The sequence below is a fragment of the Stenella coeruleoalba genome (assembly GCF_951394435.1).
Source record: "Stenella coeruleoalba genome assembly, chromosome: 21".
NCBI lineage: Eukaryota > Metazoa > Chordata > Mammalia > Artiodactyla > Delphinidae > Stenella > Stenella coeruleoalba.
This window is the reverse complement of record NC_137167.1, coordinates 30263415-30283261: the sequence shown is the minus strand read 5'-3', so window position 1 is coordinate 30283261 and position 19847 is coordinate 30263415. Positions and strand designations below refer to the sequence as shown.

The following is a 19847-nucleotide window of genomic DNA, read 5'->3' as shown; positions in this document are numbered from 1 at the left end:
GTGGTTTCTTCTGAAATACCAAGAAATAGTTGTTTATCCATATATTCTTTCAATATGAAATCTATTTAGTTCCATTTTATTTATTTTAAACTGGTAATCTATGCATCGTATAATAACAGGCCTATCTAAGTACCATGATTTATTTCCTTAAGGTATTTTAGCAACAAGAGAACAGTAATAATATTAGCGGCAAGCTTTTCTGGGTTTCGCCATGTGTATACCAAGCGCTTTGTGTACATGATCTCATTTCATCCTTACAACAAGCCCAGTAGTTAGACTTATTTCACTCATTTATTGGAGAAGAATTTTAAGGAAAATGAAGGTAAATAAATAGTTCAAAGTCACATGACTGGTAAGCAAAGCAACTACCGTTTCATCAAGAACTGCACACGTCAACACTGTGTGTTCTGTGAGACCGTGTGGTGCATGGAACACGCGGCTGTGAATAAAGGCGGATTTTGTACTCAAGAAACTTATGGTCTTGTGGACACCTGATAGCCACGTAAAAAATAGAAACATAAATCCTAAGACTATTAGAAGGTGAGATAACCCACCTTCTTCTGATGGACCACAGAAGACCAGCTTTACGGTTGAGGAAACAAAAAGCCTCGAACTTTGTTTGTGGAGTCATTTGGCCTCATTCAAAAGATTTTTTCCATCCTTGTGAAACTCGTGTCCTGTAATGTTCTTGCCCTCTTTCTTGCCCTTTCATTTTCTTAGCCATAAAGTACAGATGATCCAGAATTATTATTCTGGTGGAAATGATTCCAGCCAGAAAGTGGAATTATCTCGTGGCGAATTTGGAAAGAACTAGCAGGGCACGCTGAGTCCTCAGCGCTCTGTTGTCTCCCTGTGGGCCTCCTTGCAGGGAGCAATTCTTGCATTTCATCCCCCCAGGGCCCGGGTGAAGTGGGTGGGGGAGACCAGCCTCAGCCAGTGCTGGCAGGACTGGGTTGGCAGCCAGCCTACTGCTGAGGTCACATAGCAGGACCATGTGATGAACAGACCTTGACTCACGCCACCCAAGTAGGTCTCTCTTAATAACAGAAATAATTTTTGGTCAGAGTCAGATGAGGAAAAAGGTTGATATCCCCCTTTAGATAATCAAACACTACCTACTGCTATTTCATACCCTTATGATTTTTTTTTCACATTTTAAAATTTTATCTTTTTCTTTTTTAAGAAAGTCGTATTCTGTTTAAACATCTTTAAGGTGTGAGGTGCCTCTGTTATTTAGTTTAGTCTTGTAGTTCTTAAGAGGTTTGCACGTGCATCAAGAAGAAGTTCCCCAGGGATGAGTATGTGTAGAATTAGGACATTTATTTCCAGTCAAGGGAGAAAAGCAAGTTTAAGAGGAGTCTGTATGATTTATCCTCGGGTTCTGGAGTTCTGAGTCAAACAGGAGTCTGTGAAGTTCATCCATGTGTTCTAGAGTTCGAAGGGCTCAGTTTGCTGTCATCAAGGAGATTTTGATTTGGGAACTGGCGTTGGATAGGGAAGAAGTACCCACCACCTTCTACAACATTTTTTTTGATCATTACATATACCAATGGTATCATCCGTGCTGGTGCATCCTCCATCCTTGCACACCCCTCGCAGAAGAATGCATTGTTTCTGTCCTGGAATAAGGCCAGTACTTGCTGCACAGAAAGAGATTTAACAGCCTCGTTAATTCACCATCAAATTATCGGTAATGTATGTAAAGCAATACATCTAGAGAAGAATGGCTTTGAGATAGAATACATGATATTACCTATATGAAAAAATCCCTTAGGCAAAAGAAGTGGCTTTTTGGAGGAGGGGTGCTAAGAGCGTGGGACTATACACACCTTGGAGGGGGCAGGCTGGTTTCTAGAAGCTTTTAGAGAGTTGTCCTTATCAAGGGCGGTACAGGTTGAACCGTGTGGGGTGCTTTGTTGTCACCATGACTGGGGAGATGTCCTTGGCGTTGGTGGGTAAGGCTCAGGGTTGGTAGATTTCCCTCCTAGTGAGCTGTCCTGCTCCAAATGCCAGTAACACCTGCTCTGAGACAGACTACTTCAGGCGAAGTATCCACCCTCTACCGCCTCGCCCGTGCTAACCTCCGCATCCCCATTTACAGCATCCTTATCGTATGGCACCTGTCCTCATCTCATCTCCTCTTGTGGAAAGTCTAGCCGTGCTCCAGCTTTCACCTTGCCTAATCGCCCCATGTCAGGACTGTGCAGGAACCGGATTTTCTGTGTTCTTCAGTGCCCGGTATATGCAGATGCATGGAGAGATTTTCTCTCAGAGCTGAAAGGTGCTTTTCCTTAAACACTCCCATATGTTTTCCCCATGCATTGGGCTGCTGAAAAGCACGTAACTGAGGTGTGCCTCAGCACCGTTCCCTCGCACCCCAGCATCCCTCCTCTAGCGTTGCCAGCGCAGCCAAGGGTCCTTTTCCCCGTGGGTCATGGTGGCTGATACGTAACAGGACACTTCTGTTTGCGGCCAGCAACGGGGATTAGCTGGCTCCTGAACCGTCCTGTTAACTCACCTGTGTCCCGTTTTGTCTTTACTGTCCAATAATGTACTAACCCTGACTGGCTGGCTTCTTTGGTCCCTAACTTCTACCGCGTAACTGAGAGTTTGAGCGCTCTGGGGCTCTGAATCTTTGTTTGGGGGGGGGCGGTATTTAAACCAGGCCCTCATTGTTATCTCACCGTCCCGTAGAAAAATACCCGCAGCCATATACACCAATGCAGCCTCTTGTAACTGAATTTTCAGAACCTGTGCGAGTCTGTGTTCTCCGCCTGCTGCAGGATCTGACTCTCAGGCTAGCCGTCCGTGGGCTCGGAGCCTCGTGCGGCAAGAGAATGGCATGATGGGGAGTTGGTTAGCATCCTGTGGTGCCGCCTCTGCTCTGCCGGCTCTGGAGGCTGGAGCGTCTGTCTTTCAGGGAGAGCGCCGAGGGTCCCGCCGCTCTCGGGGACAGGGCTGAGGGTCTCACTGCTCTCGGGGAGGGAGCCGAGGGTGACCCCACCCCACGCCTGTCTACACAGAGTGCAGGCTCCGTACCCAGCAGTGCAGCAGTCCTCTTACCAGCTGTCGGTCTCTCCCCCGATAACCTCAGCCACGCACTTCGTGTAACATTTGGTGAGACTTTCAGGTTTTCTAACGAAGCTAAAATCAAGGGTTTTTAATATCGGGCAAGGCAGAGTGAGAGGCAGAGTATGTTTCAAGGACGCATCTGGGTATAAACATAGAGGCGTCCCACGCGGTGCATCTCCACATGCCAAAGTAAGGTATCGTGACCTTTCCATGTGGCTGCAATATATTCTCTTCCGAAAACACCTGGCCATTGAGAGTTCTTCCCTCCTGTGAAAGATTATAGGATCTTTGTTTAATCCATCTTCTTGGCATAACTGATTTGGGAGAAACCAAGGAGGACTGATCTGGAGGAAGGGGTCGGCATGACGCCTCCAAAGCGTTCTTGTCAGACTCGTGGGGAGCCCGACGCTGTTACCAGCCCCAGTAACCTCCTGCTCTTCACTTGTTCTTTCTTTCTTTCTTTTTTTTTTTAACTGTGGTAAGAACACTAAACGTGAGATCTCCACTCTGACATTTCTAAGTACACAGCATGGTACCATTATCCAGAGGCACAAGTCTGCCCAGCAGATCTCGAGAATTCCTTCATCTTGTAGAAGTGAAACTTTAAGCCCATCAGACGACAACTCCCCATTTCTCCCCTCCCCCAGCCCCTGGAAACTGCTGTTCTGTTCCAGGTTTCTACGAGTCTGACTATTTTTAGATGCCTCAGGTAAGGGCAATCATGCAGTCTTTATCTTCTTGGACTGGCTTATTTCACTTAGCATCATGTCCTCCAGATTCACCTTCCAGATTAGTCTTGAAGTAGAGTTTGTTGTGCCTCCTTGTCTACCTGCCCCACATCTATCATCCTGGACCCTGGCGGGTTTTGCCTGTGAATTGTGAGTCCTTCATACCATCAGTGATGCACTTTCCTCACCACCTTTGCTGGTTTTGTGTTATACTTTGGTATCCTACTTTAATGGAGTATGAATCATGGTGCCTAGAGGGTAGGAACTTCCTTTGGAATACTGAAGAAGGGACCTCATCCAAAGGACGACAGAGATTTCAGCCAGTGCATATTTTCAAGTCTAAACATGATCATGACTTAGAGAATCCACCTAGATAGATCAGACTTACTTACCTTTGGACCACAGAAATGATCAGATTGAAAGGTTAGGAATTTTGATTTCCTAATTTCTCATGATTGTTACTGATACCGTTTATCTGTTTCCACACAGTTGCTGGTGGTTTCCCAGGCTTCATTCTATGTGTGTACCTCAAATAGTGATTGTCTCAAGATTAGAAAAGAAGGAAGCTCCTCTGAACTTGAAGCTCCTTCTGTGGCAGAACGAGGAAGAGAAACTCTGAAGAAAGAATAGTGGAGGTAGTGAAACAAAAGGAAAGACCTATCGGGCTCGTAGGCTGCCTAGAACCCGTAGATGTTCCTACTTTAGGCATAAACCGAGACCCAGCCCTGGTGATGGAGGTACTCGTGGTCACCACTCCCGGCGCAAAGCTGGTAGCCTTGCCCTCGCTGTTCCCGAAGTGTCCCTGCAGATTGAGCCTTGGTGCCATGCAGCTCTCACTGTGGCCTAATTCCATGGGATGCTGGGCACATTTTCTGGTATGAACTAGTGCTCTCCTGCCGCGGCCTTCTTGCAGTTCCTTAAACACACTGTGGTTTCTTCTGCATCAGGGGCATTGCACCGGCTTCTTCCTCTGCCAGGAGTGTTGAGGTCTCCTTGCAAGGCGTTCATCAATGAACACTTATCTTCCCGTTTTCAGCTCAAAAGGCACACCTCAATGAACTTTTCCCGGATGTTGCAGATTGACGATGACCGCATGTTTCAGGCACTCAGAATACTCTGTTCCTTTTCATTGTACTTATTAAAATGTATAACTTATAGACGCATTTGTAATCATTTGCCTAATGTCTGTCTTCTCTACTGAGGGAAGACAGTCTTCCTTTCATTTCCCATTGTATCTTGGGTATCTCACGTAGCCCATGGAAAGTGGCAGATGCTCAGTACACAGTTCTTACCATTGAATGCAGTTAAGTATTCTTTGACCGCACGCACATTTTCTGTCTCTTATTCCTTCTAGAACTTCTTGGCTCCAGCCTATTTTTAACTATTTGGCCACCCACTCCTGGATGTACAATTGTATTTATGGGTGTCCAGTCTTGTTATTACCATAGGAACTTCTCTAAACCTTAGGCCTAGATTTCTTGGAGTCCTGTTTTCCTGTCAGTTATTTCTGGCCTTTGCTCTAGGACAACCTTTTTCTTGAATTGTTTTCCACTCTGAGAATGAACCACTGCCATATCACTTTCTCACTATAATGGTGACTTTTGGCTTGATCTTTACTTCCAGAAGTATCCCTCCTTAACCTTGAAAAAAAAAGGCCCATAACATGGTGCATGACTCTGGATGGAGACAGTCATTTATGTTGAGTTGAATTTAGCTTAGGTGGTGGAAAGCAAGCATGAGCAAAAAAAAAAATTCACTCAACAACCATGCACACATAATTATCTTGAAGCAAGTGCTTTCAGCAGTCTGATTATCACCATTATATGATTTTAAGAACAAAGATCAGGAAAATCTAAAGACTAGTGTAAGTCATCCCAATAATAATGCCAGAATGTTAAGCCGGTTCAACATGCCTACCACAGACACTGAAGAAAAAGGATTTAGAGGTAAGTGAAGTAACATGTTTCAAAGACATTGTAGCTTCCCAAAGAGGGAACTTGAAAATCTCCTTAGGGTCTTCAATGTCTAATTAGGGGACTTTGAGGTAAACAGCCTGACAGAAATTAGGGTTACCACTTTATGGGCATACCTACACCCTTAGATCGTTGGAAACAATGATGACCCAGATTAAAAATACTTGGTTCCAGCTGCAGTGTTGCCACTACCTATGTGACCTTAGTGAAATCATATTCTTTATGTGGACATGGATTCCCTTATCTGTAAAACTAAAGAATTAACCATTAAATTGCCTTCTAATTTTAAGTCATTAACATCATATACTTTTATATTAGCTGTCGCTACAAGTGTGTCTTCTTCTGACAGAATTGAGAGCCAGGTGAGAAGTACGTGAACTCCTTTAAGAGGGGGCAGCTATACATCAGATAGATCCCAAGATATTCATAGATTAGGCAAAGATCAAACATTCCAACATACATAAATATCTTTGATTGTATTTGAAAGAATCTTATAGATGAATCAAGGAAGAGGGAGAGTTACCCAGACTTAATCTATGTTCAGTGAACACAGATGTTATTTTGAGGGATGTGAACATCCTGACATCAACAGTGGAGAAAGCAATCTTAGTTTTTACAAGGATCTGAATGAATCAGCCTGAAAATGGCCATGTTCCCTTTTCCCTGTAAGTCTACACTTTAATATTCCAACTTCTCCATCATGAGCACCAAGGATGTAACTCAGGTTGTTAAAATGCTCCCTTCCTGTTTTGCGTTCTGCTTAAAATTTTGCCATTGACGCGCCGTCCCAAATCCATGCTTTTTCCAAATTCCTCTGCTCCCTATTAATAACTTGATATAATTCTCTTTTGTTGAGCTCTGTATTATGCGCCTAATTTCTACCATTCACAAATGTTCCCTCACCAACAGACTGCATCACTTCCATTCACTAACCAAGTCTGACCCAGTAGCCGCCATTTTCACTCCCCTTTTTGGAGGTGGGGGCCCTTGTAAAAGCTGCTCGATTTGTATGCTGAGCCTGCTGTCACATGTCAGAGCTGCTCCGCTTCCACATCGCTTTGAGCCCCCTTTTCTAGTCATGGAGCTTGGAACTCATTTTCTGTTGGTGGAAATCCTTGTCCCGCTTCACAGTTTTGGCCTCATCAGTTCTAAGGAAGATGATCATGTTGGACTTTCGCATCCCTAAGACTGTGCATTAGGGTCTGACATGGCCACAGTATAATGACGCATCCGAGTAGGTCTCCTAAGAAATCTGTCTCTACAGTTATTCACCGTCTTACCTTTTGGTATTATAGTCAAAGAGAGGAGGAGAACAGAAAGCAGTAAATGGAGTCTCATGGTTGAATGCCCGGTAGAGAAGTGAATAATCAGGAATAGCGGGATTCAGGGCCTTTTATTTACTTCTGGAGACTGAGGTTCCTTTTAGTCAGTGAAGCCTAACAAGTAAGAAAATAAAACAGCTTCCGCTGGAATATTTCCAAGCCCTGAACTCCCTAATTTGGTGACAAATTAACCTAACTGCTGGAGACCAGATGGCTAATCCTTTACTTTTTCTAGGGGCTCTCAAGTTTCTCAGAGGTCAGTATCTTTGGCCAGTCATCTTTTAAAGGGTCACTGAGTGTAATAGTCCTTGTCACCAAAGTCCTCTGAATTGCAAGGGAGCTCTTCCGCAGCAAACTCTTTTCCACAAGACGGATAAAATAATTGCCTATGGACCATTTCTGAAAAAAAAAGAAGCGATATTTTTAAGGTATTCCTTTAAAAGAGAGGCCGGTATCACATATGTACTATGTTCTTAGTAGCATCTGAAAGGTAAATACACTTAGTTCACATTGAAAACTAAAATTTTCTCACTTGTTATTAATCCTTTGTATAACTGTCCCATATGACAAGATTGATGAGATCAGGAGAGTCAAATAAAGAGCACAGTATTTCCTCAATAGCTGTGTATTGTCTAAACACTATATGCCGAAAGCTTAAAGAGGGACTTCCCTGGTGGTCCAGTGGTTAAGACTCCGTGCTTCCAATGCAGAGGGTGTGGGTTCAATCCTTGGTCAGGAAACTAAGATCCCACATGCATGGTATGACCAAAAAAAATTTTTTTTTAAATAAATAAGAGAATAAATTTTGGGGGAAAAAAACAAAAGCTTAAAGAGATCCCTAACCTTTCCCCCTACCCTACCATATAGAAACAAAGTATAGAAAGCCTAAGTATATGCCTTTGGCCAATAACCAATTGACCTAAAACCAGTTTATCTAAAGTTAATTGACCTATGATCAATGGCTTAATGACACATTTATCTAAATTTACTTATTTTTTCATTTATAAACTTTTATATGTGATATCAGCTTTTTACAGAAAAATTTTATATACTTTTATGTCTTCTATTATGACTACTTTTGATCACTTACATGTTTATTAACTAATGAGTTTATCTATTTTGAAAACTTGAGATACAGTTGACATATAACATTGTGTAACTTTAAGGTGTACGACATTTTGATGTGATACATTTATGTATTGCGGTGTGATTGCCACCACAGTGTTAGCTGACACCTCTATTAGGTCACATAATTATCATTTCTTCTGTGTAACGAGAACAATTAAGATGTGGTTTCCTATGACTTTGAGGTTTATCGTACAGTGTTGTTGACTATAATCACTATGTTGCCCATTAGATCTCCAGAACTTACTTATCTACTGGTTGTAAGTTTGTACCCTGAAACAGCATCTCCCCAATTCCCCCACTCCTGGCCCCTGGTAGCCACCATTCTACCCTCTGTTGTGATGAGTTTGGCTTTTTAGATTCCACATCAAAGTGAGATCACACACTATTTGTCTTTCTCTGTCAGACTCATCTCACTTAGCATAATGCCCTCCAGGTACTTCCATGCTGTTGCAAATGGCAGGATTTCATTTTTTTTCTCATGGGTGAATAATATTTCATTGTGTATATACACACACACACACACACACACACACACACTTCTTCATCTGCTGATGGACACTTGGGTTGTTGTCATATCTTGGCTATTGTGAATAATGCTGGAAAGATCACGGGAATGCAGATAATTCTTCAAGATCCTGATTTCATTTCCTTTGTATATATGCTGCAAAGTGGGATTGCTGGATCATAGGGTAACACTATTTTTACTTTTTTGAGGAACCTCCACGCTTTTCCATAGTGGCTGCACCATTTCACATCCCACCAACAGTGCACAAAGGTTCTCTTTTCTCCACATCCTCACCAGCACTTGTTATTTCTTGTCTTCTTGATGACAGCCATTGTAATAGGTGTGAAGTAATCTTTCACTGTGGTTTTGATCTGCATTTCCTGATGATTAGTGATGCTGAGACTCTTTTCATGTACCTGTTGGTCATTTGTATGTTTGGGAAAATCTCTGTTTAGTTCCTCTGTTCATTTTTTTAAAACGGGGTTATTTGGATTTTGTTATTGAGTTGTATGAGTTCTTTATATATTTATAAATATTAACCCTTATCTGATATATCATTTGCAAATATTTTCTCCCATTGTGTAGATTGCCTTTTCATTTTTGTAGAGTGTTTCTTTTGCTGTGCAGAGCTTTTTAGTTTGATGTAATCCTGCTTGTTAATTTTTGCTTTTGTTGATTGTGTTTTTGGTGTCATATCCAAAAAATCGTTGCCAAGAAAATGTCAAGGAGATTTTTCCCTGTTTTCTTCTAGGAGTTTTATGGTATAAGGCCTTATGTTTAAGTCTTTAATTCATTTCAAGTTAATTTTTTGTGAGTGGTGTAAGGTAGGGGCACAATTTCAGTGTTCTGCATGTGATTATCCAGTTTTCCCAATACCACTTGCTGGAGAGACTGTCATTTCCTTACTGAGTATTCTTGGCTCCCTCGTCAAGCATTAGTTGACTGTATATGCAGAGATTTATTTTTGGACTCTCTATTCTCTTCCTTTGGTCTCTGCATCTGTTTCTATGCCAAAAGCATTTTATTATTTTAATTTTTGATGCTATTTTAAGTAGAATTTCTTTTTATATTTTCTTTTCAGATATTTATTTGTTAGTGTATAGAAACACTACTGATTTTCACATGTTGATTTTGTATCCTGCAACTTTACTGAATTCATTGAGTAGGTCTTACAGTTTTTTGGTGGACTCTTTAGGATTTCCTATATATAAAATGTCATCTGAAAATAGAGACAATTTTACTTGTTGGTTTCCAATTCTAAAAGCTTTTAATTTCTTTTTCTTGCTTGATTTCTCTGGTTAGGAATTCCAGTACTATGTTGAATAAGAGTGGTGAGAGTGGGCACCCTTGTCTTGTGCCTGATCTTAGAGTGAAAACTTGTAACCTTTCACCATTGAGTATGATTTTGGCTGTGGGTTTGTCATATATGGCCTTTATTATATTGAAATACTTTCCATCTATACCTAAGGTGTTACAAGATTTTATCATGAATGAATGTTAAATTTTGTCAAATGCTTTTTCTGCATCTATTTAGATGATTGCATGATTTTTATCTTTCATTCTATTAACTTGATGTATCACATTTATTGATTTGCATGTTATTAACCATCTTTGCATCCCAATGATAAATCCCATGTGATCATGGTGAATGATTCTTTTAATGTGCTGCTGAATTCAATTTAGTACTAGTATTTTATTGGGATTTTTGTATCTTTAGGTAGATTTGTCTGTAGTTTTCTTCTAGTGTCCTTTTCTGGCTTTGGTATGAGGATAATGCTGACCTCATAAAATGAGTTTGGGAGTGTTTTCACCTCTTCAGTTTTGGGGAGGAGTTTGAAAAGGACTGGCATTAATTCTTCCTTAAATGTTTGGTAAAATTCACCAGTGAAGCCATCTGGTTTTTGATTACTGAATTAATATCCCTTCTAGTAATTGGTCTGTTAAGATTTTCTATTTCTTCTTCATTCAGTCTTGGTAGGTTGTATATTTCTAAGAATTTATCCATTTCTTCTAGGTCTAGTTTCTTGGCATAGAGTTATCATAGTAGCCTCTTATGATCCTTTGGATTTTGGTGGTCTTGGTTGTAATGTTTACTTTTCATTCATAATTTTGTTGATATGGATCCTCTCTCTTTTTTTCCTTGTTTAGCCTAGCTAAAGGTTTGCCAGTTTTGTTTATCTTTTCAAAGAACCAACTCTTAGTTTTGTTAATCATTTCTGTTATGTTCCTGTTCTCTATTTCATTTATTTCTGCCTTAGTCTTTATTATTTCCTTCCTTCTGCTAACTTTGGTCTTGGTTTATTCTTCTTTTCCTAGTTCCTTGAAGCATGGAGTTAGGTTGTTTATTCGAGCTTTTTTCTTGTTTCTTAATACAGGCATTTACTGCTATGAACTTCCCTCTTAGAACAGCTTTTGCCGCATCCAATAAGTTTTCGTATATTGTGTTTCCATTTTTTTCTCTCAAGATATATGTATAATTTCCCCTTTAATTTCTTCTTTGATACATTGGTGGTTCAGGAGAGTATTGTTTAATTTTCATGTATTCATGAATTTTCCAGTTTTCCTCCTGTTACTGATTTCTACTTTCATACCACTGTGGTCAGAGAATATACGTAGGACTTCAGTCTTCTTGAATTTGCCAAGACTTGTTGTGTGGCCTAACATGTTATCTAGTTGAGAAAATGCTACATGTGCACCTATCTATCCATTGTTGAGAGTGGGGTAAATATATCATTTCATCCTCTCCTGGTCTGAAAAGTTTCTGTTGAGAATTCTGCCCTTCTGTTGAGGGCCTCCTGGGAAGTGGCCATGATGCTTGGGAAGCTAGATGTCCACATCAGGCTCTCTTTTTCCCACTGGAGAATCACAGGTCCACGGGGGCTTTCTTGGTCTGGTTCTGTGCCAGCCTTGGGGAGGGGTGATGAGGTTAGAGTGTAGCGATCCATTTACCTTCTAATACCATCCTTCTCAGTGTTCACGGTCCAAAGAATTTCTTCAGACTCACCCCCTGTTCTGGGATTTTCACAGTGGTGTCTAATCTGTGGATATTTGCTAGTTTGTCTTCTTGTGAGGGAGACTGAAGTCAGGAACGACTTATATAACCATCTCAATAACCAAAAATAGGATACTGATGTCAGAAGGCAGGACCTACTGTCTAATGGAAAAATTACTTTCAGAGACCATAGGCTGCCCCTCCAATCGCTTTGCATCCCAGAGTACAAAGGTCTGGGGGTTAGAATGATTTCAAAAGAGGGGCCACCTGCTGCCTGGTGCCACCTCACATTACGGACTCTCTCCCTGCAGCTGTGGTCCTCAGCAGCCCCAGGTACAGCTCCAGAAGTCCTTGATGTGGTGTGTGCTGTGCACAGCAAAGCTGTGGGTGCATGGCTGCCTCTGCCTAGATTTCAGAAGATGCTCTAGAGAGCTGTGGGTCCCAGGCAGAGAACTGCTGCTGAGGTGTGATCACCACTGACAGCCCCCCTTTAGGGCAAAGCCCAGTGGAGCCATATGCGCATGGTTCCCCCAAACTCCAGGCATGCAATTATAGCTCAGGAGAGCGGCCCGTGTACCCCTCAATGCAGGGAGCTGTGGGGGCGGGGCTGCTTGGAGCCTCGGAGGCCCCAGCCCTGCCCAGGAGTGTCTGGAGAATGGGACCTACGCCTGGATCTCTTGACTGGACTCCAGACTCTCATAAAGGTCTTTCCATCCGTGTATAGTTGTTAAATTAGCCTTTGTGTGAGAAGAGGGGGTCTGGGACCTGCTGTTCTGCAGGTTTGCTTCCTGGAATATTTATGACGATCCTCTCTATTCAGATATTCCTATTCTAGTGTTTAAAGTCTGAACAAAAGAATTGGAAGTGTGAAACACACACACACACACACACACACACACACACACACACACACACAGTGTCTCCCACAGAAGTTAGCCAACATGTTGAATTATTAAAGCAAGTGTGGCATGTCCAACCATCAAAAGGATTTAGACAGGATGCTAAGGACTGATGTAAATTAAGTATAAGAAGGATATTTTTATTAAAAAGGATAAAAAAATGCCAGAGACAAGACTTTATTACTGTACATGACTAACTAAAAGGTATTTGTAGGGAGACAGACACAAGTCAGGAGATTATTCTATATTTGGCAAGAGAAAAACTATGATGAATACATCAGTGTTTCCAGAGTCTTTTGGAACACACCATGAGGTTGCTTCTTCTAGGGACTAGAGAGTCTGCTCATCCTGTTTTGATAGCACTTGTAATGTAGTCGAAGCCTGCTGTTCTTTCAAGGTTTTGAAATCTTTCCTACGTACCTGTAAGGGTTTTGCTATTCTCTTATAATCCCCCATCCGCACCCCAGAACTGTGATTGCATCTCATTAGGATAACAGTCTTTCAGGTATTTTTTCCTTAGTTATTTAAGACATCATGTTTCCATGATAAATCAGGAAAACAAGCGGACTTGCCAGCAAATTCCGAATTCTAGATAACAGGTGCCATGGTGTTTTAAATGAGCTAAAGCCAGATGGAGGACCTCTTCTGAGCTCTGAGACTCACGAGCGCTCACAGGCAGCTAGTCTAAGCTGAGGCGCCCAATTCTGCGGAGTCCAGGTATAGATCAGTAATATAGGGGTGAGATTGACTTGGTAGAGAGTCCCGGTTTCCCACCTGTATCCAAAAAGGACATAGTCTTTGTAAACTAAACGCAACTCAGGTGAGGTGCTTATATCCATATTCTCGCCAGATGGTGGAGATGAGGTAGGGAGGGAGAAATGAAAGCAAACCATCAAGCTGTCTCACCACTTACACACTTAGTTCCTTACCTACAGTATACCTCTGCTGTTTTAAGGTCAATTTTGCCCTAAATTGAGTAAAGATTATACCAAATTATTATGGGAAATGTCCATACTCTGAGAATTAAAAAAAAAACCATAAAGACTTCATAAATACTGCATTATAGGAAGAGAGAAAGGGAGTCTTCACTACCAGAGCACATTTCCTTAATCATCGAGGTTTTATATATGACTGAAAAGTAAGACTCCTTCTAAGAACTGCTTTGAGGTATATAGTTTACTCAAGTCCTAAGGACATTCAGGAAAGGAAAGTGAGACCTTATGACACTAGGGAGGAAGATGAAGTTGTAGCGGAAGTTGTGAAGTATCAAAAATCTATTTAAAAGGGGTATTGACAGCGTACCCTTGGAAGAGGTTACTATGTTTTTTACAGTAAAATGTTTAGGTTCTATAAAAGGGAATTATTTGTGTTGAGGAGTAAAATATTGAGAATCTCTAAATGATCACAATGTTTCCTCATAGCAGTAGAATATCAAAATCTTTTTTGTTGTTGTTGTTAATTGAGGTTTTATTTGTTAGGGTACTTACTTCTGTTGGTCTTCAACCTTTCATTCTCCTTGTTTTCATCTCTTTCCAGTTATCTGCCATGCAGTTACAATCCTTACATATCATCCCAGATTATTTCCTCTTGCCTGATTCCAATTTTCTCCCCTTTCCCTGTTTACATCTCCTCCCCTCCCTGATATTTTCTAGATTTCTTCTATATTTGACCTTTGCATTTCCTTTGTACTCTCTGTATGTCTATTTAATTATGTTGCATATAACTATATTTTCATCTTTGCAACTTGGTTAATCTTTTGATCTTTCTGTGACAAATTTTTTAAAAATTTGTCAAATAAATGGGCTTTCTTACCTCTAAAGAGATTGTTTGGATCTGAAAATGAGTCACAAAGAAGTAGTGTCTGGGTAGATTTTAAATCAATATGTATTTATTTATTTTTCTTGACAAGGGATAATAGAAGTTGATAATAAAGCTAGCAGTGTTTAATATGTGTATTTTAAATTTTTAGATACAAAGACGTTCCCTTTTGATGTTTTTCCAAGTTTCATTTCAATTTATGCTTAATGGGTGGTTGATAATCTGAATAGATAATGGACGTTGGAATTGGCAGAAGAATCCACCACTGGCGACAGCATTTCCACCGTCTTCGGTAGGCACCAATTATATCCTGTTATCTTGCAGGTGTCTCTTCTGCAAAGGCCAGAGAGATTGAAACAGTGGTTTTCAGCAGAAGCCAAACCACTTCTTACTGCAGAAGAAGAGTCAGTGAGATCATTAGTCCATGAATGGAATATAAACCTGTAAACTTAAGCATGAGAGTAGAAGAGTTCTAGGAAGAGCATTTCTACGTGGAGAAAAGAAGCTGGACAAAGGGTCCATTCAGTTGCTTCGTCACATTCACTGACTCCTTTTTACCCAACAGCCAAAATATTAACAAACCCCTCCCTCCTTTTCTTATATGTTTTTGGCATTTTGTTAATTTAGTCTTCAAACATAACTTTGGTAAATGTCAAAGTGAAACAACGAGGGGATGGACAAAATATATGTTCTAAATACACCAGTGTCTTTATTATTTTAATCCTTTATATGGATCTTCAACCAATATTTGCCAGATGTCTTCTATTCACCAGGCATTTTTCTTTGTACTAGCAATAGAACAGCGGAAATGGCAGAAATATTCTCACAGCACTTATATTCAGTGAGGAAAATCTGACCATACAAAAATAGAATGATAAGGTAATTGCAGAAAGTAATAAGTGGTCAGAACACAATAATACAATAATGGGCCAGATATAGTCTGGAGGGTGGAGTTGATAAAATGGACCGAGAAAGGCTTTCTGAGGGTACAGCATTTGAGCTGAGATGTGAATGCTGAAAATGAGATAGACAAGCAAATACCCACGTGAGGGTATGACAGGCATGTAGAATAGCAGGAGCAAGGTCCCTTGCTTAGTTTACTTGAAGGACAGAAAGACCTGTGTGGATGGAGCATATTGGGAAAAAAATAAGTTTGATGAGAAATGAGGTGACTTTGGTTAAACAGGATCAAGATCATTTTGCACTTGTAGGTCACAGGAAGCTTGCAGATCCATACAGCTATCATTGTAGCTGCCTTCCGTCAGCTTCTATGTGCTCATTCTTTTCTTAAAATGTTTAGCATTTCCGGACTTCCCTGGTGGTCCAGTGGTAAAGAATATGCCTTCCAATGCAGGGGACGCGGGTTCGATCCCTGGTCAGAGAACGAAGATCCCACATGCCGTGGGGCAGCTGAGCCCATGCGCCACAACTACAGAGCCCACGCGCCCTGGATCCTGCGTGCCACAACTAGAGAAGAGAAAACCTGCACGCGACAACGAGAGAGAAGCCCACGTGCCTCAACAAAAGATCCCGCCTGCCTCAACGAAGATCCCGCCTGCACAACTAAGACCTGATGCAGCCAAAAATAAATAAATAATAAATCTTTAAAAAAAAGAGAAAAGTTTAACATTTCACCTCCTCTTTCCTTTAGATAAGGGGTAGGGGAGGGTTTCAGGAAAAAAGAGCCTGTGGGTACTCAGTCGTGGTACAGGTTTATTCTAAACAAATAGAAAACCTCTCAATCTCTTCATGCTTCAATGAGCTCAGAAAGAAGAAGTTATTTTTCCTTTCCAAATGTAGATGTGATCTACCTAACTCAAAGGACGGAGAAGTTTTCATCATGGAGTGTATCAGAGGAAAAGTAAGTTTGTGGACATTCTAAATAATCCTTTCAATTGTATCTAAAAAGTAAAGGGTATTAGAAAGCTGAAAATTGGTCATTGTGTCCAGACCATTTTATCCTCCAGATGACTTGTATGGTAGAAAAGCTAATTTAATAAATAACTCTCTAGTGGTAGAGCTGATGCCACAGTCCTCAACATAAACTGGCCTTCCAGTAGAAAATCCGCCTAAAACAAGAGTTAGGAAACAGACAGTTAATAGCTTCACTTTGGACTCATCCGTGTGTTGAGAATTTGCATAGTGTCAAGGTTTTACCACTCAAGAAATAACTCAAGGTCCATTTAATAATTATGGGGTCTATTAAATAAGATAATTTTTGGTGTCATCACATTAGTTTTATTTATATTTGCCTATCGAGGCCATTCCTAGCTAAGAATAATAAGTCAATATTTTTAGATTAAAATTTGGTGATGATGTTCCTGTTCACTGTGACAGAATGACGTAGACAATATACCCACTTAATCAAGTAACTTAAATGTGTATCTGAAGGGGAGAATGGAAAAGAAAATCAACATTGACACCTGAGAAACATTATTTTTTAACTAGGAAGAGAACGGTATTGCCTTAACCAAGTTAAAGTTTGTCTGAACACAAAATCCATGTAGTGTCTCGTAGTACAATATCAACCTCGATCTCACGAAGGTCAGAAAGAAAAGAAGAACGTCCACGGTCGGCACTACATGAACATAGCTCTGACATGTTTGAACCACGCCAAAAGTCATAAGGAGGAAAGTCAGTGAGGGCTTGAGCCTGCTGTGTTTCCTCTCCTTCTGTAACTCCCCAGACGCCATTGGAATGGTGTAGGTAGCATTTTGAGAGAATCTATAGGGGTGCCAGAAATCCCCGGGTACCATCAATGCATCAGAAACTGAGAAATAACTGAAAGGTGCAAACTAAACATGATCAGGTTGAAAGAAAGATTTAAACTTTGCCAAGATTACAGGTTCAATGCTCTCAAATGACTGCTGTTATAGAAAAAATAGACCCTAGAGAATATCTTTGAAATTTTTCTGTTCTTGAAAATGGTAGGGCAATTTCCTGAAATACTCCCTTCTTCAAGGAGAAAAGTCTGTGAACTGAAGCTTGAGCAGTAGGCCCTCTGTATTGGTCAGCTTGGTGAGTGCAGGGCTTTCCGGAAGGTCAGTGCTATCGTCACCCGTCCTAATGGGAGACTGACTCGGGCTTGCCACATTACCAGTTGGTTAAGACTGGAACCCAGGAACTGAGACAAAAAGGGAAGAGGTTTCAGAGCAGTAGCTTTGGTTGGTAGCAGAGACACATTGTCAAATGAGACTGTAAGAAAATGGCAGGCTGAGTATAAGCAATGAATTCATTATGAAAGAAGATCAGGAAGGCCAGACACCGTTGAGTACAAGTTAATGGAATAAATAACATACTTGGATCCTCAGGGACTATTGGAGTCGCCCATGTGAGCAAAGAATTATGTTCCTGCCCTGACAAAGAGAGCAAGCTGGGTAATTTGTAGATCACAGTTTTTAAGAGCCCCTCAGAGATCTGGGTTCTCAAAGAAAGCTAGTTAACTAAAATCCAAAGTCATAAGGTCCTACTAAAATGGAGGGGGCGTGACATCACAAAGGGAACGGTGTATGTCTTTCGGGCACCTCTCAAAGGTCTTATCTTTATTCTTAGAACATGCTAGCTTCCGTTTCCAGACTATCTTCAACTTCTTCTGAAGTTTCACAGACTCTTCTCTCTAAAGGATTCTGGAAAATGACAAAACGAGTCACAGCTCATATTGTCCTCACGTGAAATAACACAAATGGAAAAAAAGAGCCATTTGCACTCTTGCTTGCTACAAATACTTAGCATATATACACTTGACCAGACACTGTGTCACTGGATCGGAGATGGAAGCATTGCCTGCTAGTGTGAACCACGTTTTCTTCCAGATAAGGATTCATTTTCTCGCCAATAAACTTGACCTTCAAAATAATGATTTGGGGTCACTCCAGCATACTATCACACATAGGGGACTGATGATTGTAGGCAGTGAAAATGGTAAATGCAGTAAAGTTTCCATGGAGGTGTATTTACACACACACACACACGCGCACACACACACACACACACACATATATGTATATCTCCCATTTCCTTCACTCCTCAGCTCTTGGTCACCATGATTCTACTCAATATTTCTATTGAGTTTAACTGTTTTAGAGTCCACATGTAAGTGAAATCATGCAGTATTTATCTTTCTCATTTCACTTAGCATAATGTCTCCACGTTCATCCACCTTGTTGCAAATATATATGTATATCAAATCATCATGTTGTACACCCTAAATACATACAAAGTTTATTTGACAATAAGGCTGGAAAAAACTTGTTAAAAAAAATGCAAAAAACCTTATGACCTGATTTTAGTCACAACATTACGATGTTGAAAGGGGACCTCATTTTGTTCCTGTCCAAATCTCAAACAAAGAAACACAAAACCAAACATTCTCATCACTGTGTTTCCTTTCTTGGTGAATGCCCTTTTACTTTATTCAGGAACCCAGTGCATCCATTTGTTCATTAAGTATAGTCAGTTATAGCTCTTCCATATTCCTTTCACTTGTCACCTTCTCTTAACCCAGAGTTTGCCGTCCAGTTGTTCTGTCTCAGCTCAGTCCCAGTGATCATTCCCTTCCAGGCCGCCCCTTCCTGTCTGTCTTCTTCGTTGCCCAAAGACAGGTGTCTAAACTCAGACGAGTTTGTCCATTCCATTATGAGGACAAGCCAGTGCATACAGCCCCTCCTACCTTAGCATGTGCCGTCAGGGCACTCATGGGCGCCTCTGATTCTCCTCACCAGACTGCGGGCGTGATCGCTTCAGCTAACATCACTGTGCTTTAACCCACCACCATCAGTATACCGTGGTCATCACATCTTGGCGTCTTTCCTCATGTTATTTCATTTGTCTGAATTCCCCTCCACTCTAGTCCTCAGATTCACCTCACAAATCATTTTTCATTTATAAATATATACAATCATGATTTCTTTTGTAAAGTTGGTGTTATGTTGTGGGTTTTTTGTTTATACTTTGACTAATTTCACAAAAAGAATTAGTCCTCTTTCTCTGTAACCCCATGTTTCCAAATAGTCATGCTTTAACTTTTCACTTATTTTGGTATAATCATTTTTCCTATGTTTGTCTCTTCCCATAAAACTTTAAGATCCTTGTGAGTAGTTATGTGGCTTATGTGTGTTTTAGACCTGAAACTCAGAAAAGTGACTGGAAGATAGTATATTCAGATATAAGATGACTGACAAATAACTTTATTGAAAACTGAATAAGCAGATATTTTCAAATGACCATTTGGAGTTGAAAAGTTAGAGGTGAAACTGCAAATTGGGAATCTCTTCCACAGAGGACTCAGAAGGAGGGATCAAAGTAAAAGATGAAGACATATAAGCAAAGAAAAGGAATAGGTGGGCCATGGGCTGGAACCAGCAGAAGAGAAGGAGGAAGAAGGTCGCCTCTGGACTGCTTGAGTCTCAGA

The 19847-nt window shown here is 40.8% G+C and overlaps 1 protein-coding gene and 1 long non-coding RNA gene across 2 annotated transcripts in view; one reads left to right on the top strand and one right to left on the bottom strand.

The window, feature by feature from the left end:
- Window positions 1-19847, top strand: part of LOC307179751 — a 147788-nt gene that overhangs the window by 22121 nt on the left and 105820 nt on the right. The gene's annotated exons all lie outside the window — the stretch shown is intronic.
- Window positions 1459-7802, bottom strand: LOC307179818 (uncharacterized protein; the record flags this gene model as incomplete). Its single annotated transcript, XM_079909472.1, has 4 exons — window positions 6963-7802; window positions 3064-3144; window positions 2804-2970; window positions 1459-1640 (listed from the first exon to the last, which is right to left on the bottom strand). The coding sequence occupies exons 1-4, from the start codon at window positions 7109-7111 to the stop codon at window positions 1459-1461; spliced, it is 579 nt and encodes a 192-aa protein (XP_079765598.1). The 5' UTR covers window positions 7112-7802.